The following is an 11,406-nucleotide window of genomic DNA, read 5'->3' on the forward strand; positions in this document are numbered from 1 at the left end:
ATTATGGATGAGTTCAAAAAAACTGTAGATCATATCCACCTACCTATCACTGGAGTCAAATTGGCTGGGATTTCTAACTACACATTATGGGTACAATCTGTGCAAACCTATCTGTATGCAAAGGAAAAAATCCAGCATCTAACTGAAGATCCTATGATTCTAAGAATAAGGCTTCTACTACTGCCTACACTACTTGGATGCATGATAATTCAACTTTTAAAATTTGGTTGTGGAATAGTATGGAACCAACAATAGCATCTAATGTTATGTATTACTCCACTGCCAAAGAAGTATGGACTGATCTTCGTGAGACATATTCCCAGGCCAAGAATGTATCTCGTATCTATGAGATTATGAAAAATTATTTACTCATAAGCAAGGGGATAGGTCTTTCAGCGAATTTTTTGGGAGTTTCAAAGGCCTTATTGAGAACTTCAAGTCTACTAGCCCTTTACTACTGATGCAGAGGTGCTGAAATAGCAAAAGTCTAATTTCAGTTACATTATTTCTGGCTAATCTTCATCCTTAGTATCAGCCAGTAAAAAGCCATCTACTTACTGGAAAACATGTGCCTTCCTTGAATGAGACATTTGGCCGTCTTCAATGTCTATCTTCTGCACCCAAGAATGATTCACCGTCTGTGAAGGATACTTCTGCCTTCTTTATTGGTCGTGATCATGGTTCTTTCTCTTCTGGCAAGGGACGTGGCTAGGGGTGTGGTCGTGGCCATAGGTCTGGTGGTTGTGGATCTGGTGGTCAATATGACAAAGCTGCCTATCATTGCACTTTCTGCAATAAATCCAATCATACTATTGACACATGTTGGGTTAAGCATGGTCATCCAGATTGGGAAAATGAAGTTGCCAATGTTGCTATGGATCAAGCTTCTACTTCTGTGGTAACTAGTGAATGGCCACCTTTATTTGGGTCATCTATCACCATCTCTGTGCCTCAGGACAATTATCAACAACTTCTTAAGCGTGTGCAAATGCTTGAGACTTCTAGTTCTACATCTACAACTACCATAGCCCACACAAGTACTATTGCTCTTTTGTCCTCCACATCAGTTCCTACCCTTTGGATTATTGATTATGGGGCATCCACCCATATGACTGGTAAGTCTGGCATTTTTTCTTCCTTGTCTACACTCACTAACGCTACCCCTGTTAGTCTTGCTAATGGTTCCTCTACTGCTGTCAGTGGTCATGGTACAGTTTCTCTCATGCCTACCATGACTTTACCATCAGTTTTACATGTTCATCAATTACCATTGAGTTTATTATTTGTTAGTCAACTTACCAAACACCTTAACTATTCTCTAACCTTTTATCCTTCCTATTATGTGTTTCAGGACCTTCAGACTAGAACGACGATTGGTGGCGGGCTTGAGCAGTCAGGCCTTTACTATTTGGATGATACTAGACCTTCCACTGCTGCTACTGCATCCTCTCATCCCACACCCTTTCAGTGGCATGTTCGCCTAGGCCATCTGTCTCTACCTAAATTGAAAATTATGGTTCCAAGCTATTCTTCACTGTCTCATCTGTTTTGTGAAGCACGTGAATTGGGGAGGCATCACTGCACTTCTTTTCCACCTCATACTGAGTCTAGGAGTAGTTCTTTATTTTGTTTAGTCCATTCTGATATCTGGGGTCCATGTCATGTAAAAAATAGGTTAGGTGTTTTACATTTTGCTACATTTATGGATGACCATTCTCGTTTAACTTGGGTTTACTTATTAAAAGATCGATCTGAATTTTTATCTGTGTTTCACAATTTTATTAATGAAATTCAAAATCAGTTTAGTGTTCTCCTTAAGGTGTTTCGGTCTGACAATGCTTTAGAATATGCACAACATGAAATTTCTACTTCTTGTTTAGAGCGTGGGATTATTCATCAAATGAGCTATTCCTACACCCCACAACAAAATGGGGTGGTAAAATATAAAAATAGACATTTGTTGGAAGTCGTACGCTCTCTTATAATTCATATGAATGTCCCTAAATATTTTTGGTGTGATGCAGTTCTTACTACATGTTTTCTTATTAACCGAATGCCTTCATCTATTCTTTCAAATAACACTCCCTTCTCTATTTTATTTCCCTTCAAACCATTGTTTTCTCTGTCTCCCCGTGCTTTTGGGAGTGTGTGTTTTATCCATATTCTGCACCAAACCATTGATAAATTGTCTCCTCGTGCTATCAAATGTGTTTTTTTTGGTTATTCCAGAACTCAGAAGGGTTACCGGTGCTATGATCCTAACTCTCATCAGCACTTTGTCAGCGCTGATGTTACCTTCTTTGAGAGTACTCCTTATTACTCTCCTCCTCCCTCTCCTAGAGAGGATACCCTTCCCGAGTCCACCCCACATATTCCATCTGTGGTTCCTCTTCCTATATTGGATCATATAGTGGCACCCCTTTTGTAGGTTTACAAATGGCGCAAGGCTACAATACCCTTTACTTCAGTACAGGCTTCTGCTCTGCCCCCTACCAATTCGGTTCTAATTGAGGTTCCATCTCCAGACTTACCCATTGCTCAAAGAAAAGGTACTCGTTCTTGTACTAATTGTCCTGTTTATCGTATTGAGAACTATATTGGGCATGTACATTCACCATTGACATGTTTCTCTTGTTTTATTCTCAGATTCCTCTATGCATATGCATTAAATTATCACCTTCGTTGTCATGCATTTGTCACATCATTATGATTAGCCTAAAGTCAATCATGTTTAGGTTATTTAGGTCTTTGAATCCTTCATCTTTATATTCAGTATACTAACCCTTGCATTGCAGCCGAACCTCCGGGTATGTGTTCTCTTCACTCCCCTTGTACTTTATTTTCTTGCATTTTTACTTGCATCTACATACTATTAAAGCATATTATTCATTCCATAATGCCTAGTAATAGAAGACCGGCAAGTTCGAGCGGACTAGGGTGCCTAATATCTTCTCTGGATTGTAACTTGACCCATACCCAAGCTAACAGACCATTCGTCCCTAAAAGGGCATTGCATGAGAGTCATTACATTTACAATCTTGGGTTCTTGACCCTCCTCTAGGTGGTGACTCCAACACACATTTCACCTCCCTCTCTCTTTCCCCCCAAAGAGGGATAAGGTGGAGGACACATAGCGATCCCCCACCATGCGGTCATTGTCCTCACAATAACAAACTAGTTCCTAATGTACCCTTATTACATAAACTCTAACACAATCCCTCAAGCTAGAGAATAAATATCATGCATTTCTAGCTTATATAATAGGGTATCGAACTGGTGAGAAGTGAGCCCTTTGATGAAGATGGCTGCCAATTGATCACCAATCTTCACAAAAGGAGTGCAAATGCAGCCAGAGTCTATTTTCTCCTTGATTAGGTGTCGGTCCACTTTAATGTGCTTTGTTCTGTCATGTTGCATAGGATTATGGGCAATGCTTATAGCTGCCTTGTTATCACAGTAGAGACGCATATGTCCTTCAGTATCAAACCCCAACTCCTGGACCAATCATCTTAACCATATGAGCTCACAGACTCCATGAGTCATAGCCTTAAATTCTACCTCTGTACAGGATCTAGCTACCACAGGTTGTTTTTTGCTTCTCCTTATGACCCAATTACCACCTACAAATATGCAATAGCCAGATGTAGACCTTCTATCTGAGATGGATCCAGCCCAATTGGCATGTGCAAAACCTTCTATTCTCAAGTGATTGTGCCTAACATACAATAGTCTTTGCCTTGGAGAGGACTTCAAGTATTTGTATTGGTATACAACATCCAAGTGCCCACTCTTGGAAGTATACATAAATTGGGTCACCACTCCCATTGCATAAGAAATATCTGGGAGAGTCATAGATAGATAGATGAGCTTCCCCACTAGCTTCTGGTACTTCTTTGCATCAACAAGAGAGCGGCCACAATCTTCTCCTAGCTTGTGGTTTTGCTCAATAGAAGAACTTGTTGGTTTGCAGCCCAACATCCCTGTTTCTTTCAACAAATCGAGGATAAACTTCATTTGACTTATGTTGATTCCCTTCTTGGACCTTTACACTTTAATTCCCAAGAAATACTTCAAGGGTCCTAGATCCTTGATTTCAAATTGCTAGGCCAGATATATCTTCAACCTAGTTATCTCAACCCTATCATCTCCAATTACTACAATGTCATCAACATAGACAATTAGAGTTGTAAATGTGTCATTGCCTCACCTAGTAAATAAGGTATGATCGGCTTGACTTTGGGAATACCCACTCTTCATAATGCTTTTGGGGATTGTTTGAGACCATATAGTGCCTTATTGAGAAGACACACTTTTACTTCAGCTAAAGGAAGGTTAAAGCCAGGTGGAGTTTGCATGTACAAAACTTTTATAGATCTATGCTTAGCCATAGAGAAAATGTCTCCTGATAGTCAATCCCATACACTTGACTGTACCCTTTGGCCACCAACATTGCCTTGTAACTCTCAACCACACCATTTGACCAATACTTGATTATGTAGACCCACTTGCATCCAACTGGAAGTCTTTCCCTGGGGAGATCTATTAATTTCCAAGTACCATTTTTCTTAAGAGCCATTATTTCCTCAGAAATGGCTTGCCTCCACTTTAGGTCAGATATAGCCTCAGTGACATTCTTGGGAATGGAAGCAGCAGAGAGGGAAACAGTAAAAACAACACCTGTAGAAAAGAGAGCATCATAAGAAACAAACCAAGCTATAGGATTAATGCAAGCTCTTTCCTTTTTATAATAGCAATAAGAAGGTCTAAATCAAAATTAATAGAAGGTATGTTACCTGACTAAAGAGGACGTATCTCAGGGTGTGGATCCAAAGAGAACTCTTGGTAGGTCTTTTTTTTTTTTCTTTCTCTTGTAAACAATTAGCTCCTTATTACCTGAACCACCACCTGACTGATCACCAATATCAACCACATTTACTTCTTTGTGTTTCCCAATGTCAATCATAAAAGAAGAAATAGGTAAGGGAGAAAGAAAGGGAATATCATTTGTAGCCTTTTCACTCCCACTAATCTCTTCCTGAAGAGGATGCTAAGGAGGACCAAAGTAGGGTGCAAATTAATCAAGGAAGGTGACATCTTTGGAGAGGAGACGCCGACAAGAGGAAAGATGGTAGCACTTGTAGCCTTTGGTAGTAGAGGAATACACAAGAAAGAGGCATTTGAGAGCTTTTGGGTCAAGTTTAGTCTCAAAGGATTTATTAACATGGACATAACAATTATCCAAAGACCCTTTGGGGGGGGGGGAATAGAAAAAGTAGAAACCTAAGGAGACCAGGTTTCCAAAGGAGATTTGGAACCAAGAAGTTTTGTAGGCATGTGGCTGATGAGAATGGAAGCAATAAGAAGAGAATCAGACCAAAAGGTCTTAGGAACATGCATGTCAAATAAAAGACTCCGAGTGACCTCCAATAAATGACAATTTTTCCTCTCAGCTCCCCATTTTGTTGGGGGTGTGTGTGTGTGTGTAAATACAAGCTAGCTAATAGAGAATGCCATTATCAGTAAAGAATTTTTGGAGGCCACCAAACATGTACTTTTCCCCCCAGCTTTTATTAGAACGAACAATTTTGATTTTAGTCTCAAACTGAGTAAGAAACATTTGATAAAAATTTTTAAATGCATCATAGACATTACTCTTATGTTTCATCAAAACAATCCAAGTAGTGCGTGAATAGTCATCAAAAAATGAAACAAAGTAGCGATAGCCAAACAAAGCAGTAGTAGGAGAGGGTCCCCAAATATCAGTATACATAATATAAAAAGAACAGTAGATCTATTATCCTGATATGGATAAGATGAATGACAATGTTTGGCAAGCATACATGGTGTTGTGCCAACAAACCTCTGGTAGGTCCTCCAAGAGTAGGACCTACACAAAGTAGTAAACAGACAAGAGAGATGAGTGTCGACGAGGGACCCTCCGATGCCTAAGTTAGGTCTCTTTTGCACACAGATGAAACAATAAGAGTTTCAAGAGTTCCATCCTCTGTATGGGGTGTTACCTTCCCTTAAATAGGGTTGTTGTGATTATGTAGAAGTCCTGATGTGACCAACGATGGAGCCCTACTCAAGGGAGGAAGTGGAGTGTTTCTCTATCTTAGATGTCTGTCTTAGGTCTGGAGAGTCCCATGTGAAGAATGCTTTATCGGGGAAAGCCCCTACATGCGTAGGGGATTTTTTCGGTGGGCATCATTAAATGCTCATAAAAATAATGGATATGTGGAGAGTGGCTTCCTTCACTGGTTTGCTACCTTCTTAAGGGTTCTTGAAGTGCCAAGGTCCCCTATTGTGCGCCCACACCTATTTGAGAGGTGAAGTGTTAGGGCGTGTAGAGTTGCCTTTGATAGGCTTCTTGATTTGACGGATGAGCCAACTTCTTCTTGCTTCTTTGAGGGGACCTCTGGATCTTTTAGCTACGGGTCTTTCGGCGGATAGTTCTTACCCGATAAACCCGCCATGGGTTTTGGGTGGATAGTCCTTACTTGATAAACCCCATTGACTATTTCTGTTGGTGCCACATGTCATGGTGTTATTGAGTGGCCATTATATGGTATCCAATAGATTCCGTTTTGGGATGTGTTGGAGTAGAATAGATTTTGGTGTGTCATGCCTTGCCATTTTGTAGTAAGTGTTGGCCCTGGGTTCTTTTCTGAACCTTTTTAAGATTTGGGTGATCCTCTGTTGAACCTTCTTTGCTTATGCGCCCGCTTGTAGTGCTTTCCGGTTTGGGGATTGTTTGGGTAGTGCAGCTTGTAACTGCTTTGGAGCATAATTGTTGTGTCATTAAGGTGGGAGTGATGACTCTCATTCCCTATCTTTGCTCTCGCGCGTACCCAAGCATTGAATCTTGGGGAAACCTGACGCATCACGCGGAGTAGCCGCCCTCTTCAATGAATCCTCATCAAATCCTCTTTTGGAAAATGTTGCTATTTGTGGCAAGCCTCCAATGGAGAACCGTCACGTTTCATTGGGCAGTTATTCCTTCTGTGGTCTTCTCAGGTGTAGTCTTGTTCTTCTATCTGGATTCATATGCTTTTTCATCTCAGCCGTTCCTTCTTCTTTATAAGGGTGGCTCCTTTGTCACTGAGTTTTTGTATCTTCGTGTCTTCTTGTTTTTGTAGACATGATGAGGTCTTCTTCCTTCCTCTCTTCTTCATGTCATCGTGCCTGTAGTTCTAACATGGAGCAACATGTTTTGTCATGGTACCGTCTGAGACATCTCCTTGCCTGGGGAAGGCGCTATGTGACAATCCCGTGCTTGCCTGCCTTTCTCTTTCTAAGGGTTGTGCCTCTGTGGTTTTTCTTTTGGACTTTATCTTTCGATGTCGCAACAGTCTCGGACTTTATCTTCAGATGGCGCCTGGCATCTTGATCTGTTGGTATGCCTAGGACTGCCTCCTCCTTTGGTTGTTTTGTGGTAGATTCTGTGGATCACCTCTTTGGTTCTTTACCCCAGGTGCACTCCATGGCGATCATAGCTACTGCAGGGGAGCCCCTAGGCTACGATGGGAACTCTTGAAGGGTTTCCGTGGATTGCTAAAGGGAGAGCTGTCTTTAGGATGAAGATAACCATATCCATTGCTTTCAATTGAACAATGGGTTGGGGTTGGGGTTGGGGTTGGGGTTGGGGTTGGGGTTGGGGGTGGGGGTGGGGGCAGAGAGGGGAGAAGCTAGGGTGAAGAGGAGGTGGAAGGTCAAAATTGGAAATATATTCAGTTTAATGTAAGACACTCACAAGGAACCCAAACATCACTTTTAAAACTTAAGGCATCCAAAAGGTACTATTATCAAACATTGGGAACTTTAGATGTAATTTACCTTAAAAAAAAAGGGCAACAAAAGTCTACTTGGTCGCATGGTCTCTACACAAGCGTCTGGGCCAATGGGTGAACACACCTGGGTATCTACCCAAGGGGTAGAGGTGTCATCTCACGGTGCCCTGTGAGAGGACATAGGAATGACCAAACCCGCCCCGGCTGTTTTTGTTGGGCTGGATCCTCCAACTCCCACCATGGTTGGAGGAGACCCAGGTTCCGATTGAAGTACCAACTTAATCTGTGTGATCAGGTTGCTGGTTAGAATCAGAAGGTCTTTTCATGTTAAATACATGATTTACTGCAGACCAAAACCATTACGAGAATTATGTATTCCATGTGTGGTTTGTACTGAGTTCTACATTTCTACCTTCTATTAATCATCGGGATGCTTATTAATGGAAGCATCTAATTCCCCATTATAGAAGATGCTAGAAAAAAACTCAATATGCTTTTTGGAACACTCTTTCCAATATTGGATTCGATTGTCCGACAACTCAAAGCCAAGCCCGGCAGAAGCTTTCAAGTAAAACATCCAAAGCACCCATAGCTATCTCTGCTCTGCTCTCGTTTTAAGTTTCCTTGCAAGATGAGCATCAGAGAAGTTGAAGTCGCAGGCAATATAGTGACGATTTATGAGCCCGACGACGTCTATGACCCAGTCACAGGCCGAGCTCTCACCGGGTCCTGGATCTGGGACTCGTCCTTCATCCTATCAGAGTGGATGGCGAGCCATGGCCGACTCGATTTTGACTTCCATGGCCGAACCGTGGTTGAACTCGGTGCCGGAACCGGACTCCCCGGTCTAACAGCAGCATTACTCGGCGCCAACCATGTGGTTCTCACCGACGTTGCGCAACTTCTTCCTGGGCTACGGAAGAACGTCGAAGCCAATGCACTTGAGGACCGAGTCCAGGTAAGGGAACTGCTTTGGGGATCGGACGAGTCGCAGACGAGTGACGGCAGTGAGTTGGGGCATGTGGGCTTGGTGCTGATGTCTGACGTGTTCTTCGGTGCGTCGGAGACGGCTGCGCTAGCGAAGACGCTGAAGAGGCTATGTGGGAGCGAGACGAGAATTTGGTCGGCGAGTGAGATTCGAGGGTGGATTGGAGATAGTCTAGAGGAGTTGAGGCGTGAAGGATTCGGAGTGGTTGAGCTGCCGAGTCAACAACTCGTTCTGTCCTCATCGTCGGCAGCGTCAATGGCAATTGAGGATCCACCGTCGTTTGCTGTTTTTCTTCTCGTGCCACCTAGTTGTGACTCAGGAGCTGCAACGGACATTACTTAAGCTGAAACGTAGGCTCCTGTATACATCTCTGTTTTAGAGCAGTTGAATCAATCGATACCTCGAGGCTTCATCATCGCTTGCATGATGATAAGGTCCCACTCCTGCGCGTTAACTTTTTTTCTTTTGGTGCGTGTGTGTGTGCGGAATGATGCTCTAGCGGCCTTACTCGATGTGGATAGTTTTGGCTGTTCGCCATGACATTTCTATCATCCATGAGAATCTGTCCTGAATAGCTCTAGCCTCTAGTCGTAGGTTCTAATCTGCTGCGTTGAGCGGTGTCGTTTTTACACGAACCATGCCCCCAACCCCGGATTTTTCTCCTCTCCATTTCTTGATCTGGAAGTTCTTATAAGTTCCCCTGCCAGTGTGACATATGACATTTTTTAATGGCAATTGAAGTTTGGGGAGGAATGAGAGAGGAGAGAGAATGGGTAACGTTAGGGTTGAAATTGGGTTGAGATTGGATACTCTTATGACCTTTGGATTAAAAAGTATCACATGTCACGCAAACAGAGGGAACTTACAAGAACTTACAAGAACTTACAGATCGAGAAATGGAGAAGAGAAAAATCCCCCAACTACCACCCAAGAAAGAGCGCACTAGGGGCGGATAGGCGGAAGCAATCAACTCTCACTTTCTTTACATGGAGCAAGGATTGTGAGAGTCTTATGCCGAACCTCGAAAGCTAATGGCAGACTGTATTTGTTTATGGTGTGCCACGAATCCTCATATTCCTTTCCCACCAAATATGATAAAAATGGTAATACAAAATGCAAGTACACTAATACACACAAAACTATTAGAATAGGATAGCAAAATTATTATATTATTAAAATGTATATGTAATATATTAAATTTTGATTTTGAAGTTTTACGGCTATACAATCGCAATCATATATTCTCTCAATTAATGTACATGATAAATTAGGGATTAGTAACATTAAAGTACATACCCTATAATTAATTATGGGATATTAGAAAAATGGAATGACTTGTGTACAATAAAAGAATCTATTGGACACATGGCATCACATGGGAGGATAATATAATTATGGTTGATTATCTTTTTATATTATGGCAAGAGATATTATGAAATTATCTCACAAGCCATAAATTAGAAAGATTATTTTTCTTTTGAGATTCTATGTCTTAAACTTGGTAGCAAATTGGAGTTGTAAAAATGAGAGAAGATCTCATTCACCAAAATAGCAAGTAGGTCTAAGGCCAATATATATAGAAGGCAAGCTTGGATCTCTAAAATTATAAAAAGAGAGGAGAGAAGCAACCATGTTTTTGGTTGCTCCTCTCCCCCTCCCACGTTTTTTCTTCTCTCTCTCTCTCTCTTGGTGTGGTTTTGAGATAAAGAAAATATTGAGTTTTGGAACTCAAAGGCTTTGGTGATTTGGCTTCTTATTCAACTTGCAAGGATTGATTTCAAGCTTCAAAGTCTTGAACAAACTTTCAATCTCCAAGTTTGCGCAAGTTAGAAGACCTATTATCTATAGGAGAAGTTATATTTGCGACTCTAACCATGAGGAGTCACATCTACCTGGGTTTTTCTTCCTCTATTCTTCAAGATCTTGAATGTGGTTTTGAACCTAACTTACATTAGACATTGAGAGGGTTTATTCTAATTCATCAAAACAAATCCTAGAACCTATATAAACATCTAATAACAAAATCAAACTCAAACAACAACATGCAAGATAAAAATCAAAGACACTTAACTTCAAAGACAAACCCTCACTAACTTCAATAGAATACATACTCCAGTAGCTCTAATCCTCCAATGGTCAGCCCAAATGAAGACTTAATCATGCATGCATCCAAATCCTAGGAAGATGACACCACTATGCTAAGAATCACACCATGGAAACACATTGTATTGAATCCATTGAAGTTCTTTGTTGATAAACACTTCTTATCTTAAGTTCCACAACTTGAGCAACTCAAGATCCCAAATCCATCTTAATAAATGGTGCAAATGGCTCAGCTTTCAAATCTTAGGATCCTCTTTTGTTGATCCTTTCAATCCCTAGCATTTCCATCAACATGCATGACAATCTCCTCCCTTCTTTGGAGAAAAGAATCTTTCTCCAGCTTAATCCTAAATGATCTATTATATAGACATGGCTCTAATTTTTAATTAAACTCTTAATACACCCAAAAATAAAATTAACTAACATAACCAACAACTAATTAAACTAACCCAACTACAATGGCTCCTTAGTAATATTTCATATTTTCAATGAACTTCCAATAATACCCACGGTAAATAGTTCCCC

General features: G+C 41.2%; 2 protein-coding genes across 2 annotated transcripts; one reads left to right on the forward strand and one right to left on the reverse strand.

Annotated features, from left to right (window-relative positions):
* Positions 1 to 3,504: 3,504 nt before the first annotated feature.
* Positions 3,505 to 4,014, reverse strand: LOC122652024 (uncharacterized mitochondrial protein AtMg00810-like). Its single transcript, XM_043845651.1, has one exon. The coding sequence runs from the start codon at positions 4,012 to 4,014 to the stop codon at positions 3,505 to 3,507; it is 510 nt and encodes a 169-aa protein (XP_043701586.1).
* Positions 4,015 to 8,313: 4,299 nt separating this feature from the next.
* Positions 8,314 to 9,232, forward strand: LOC122642605 (protein N-lysine methyltransferase METTL21A-like). Its single transcript, XM_043836127.1, has one exon. It carries the CDS (start codon positions 8,422 to 8,424, stop codon positions 9,118 to 9,120), a length of 699 nt encoding a protein of 232 aa, XP_043692062.1. The 5' UTR covers positions 8,314 to 8,421; the 3' UTR covers positions 9,121 to 9,232.
* The last annotated feature ends 2,174 nt before the right edge of the window (positions 9,233 to 11,406 follow it).

This window comes from Telopea speciosissima, chromosome 1 (assembly GCF_018873765.1).
Source record: "Telopea speciosissima isolate NSW1024214 ecotype Mountain lineage chromosome 1, Tspe_v1, whole genome shotgun sequence".
In the NCBI taxonomy this organism is placed as follows: Eukaryota; Viridiplantae; Streptophyta; class Magnoliopsida; order Proteales; family Proteaceae; genus Telopea; species Telopea speciosissima.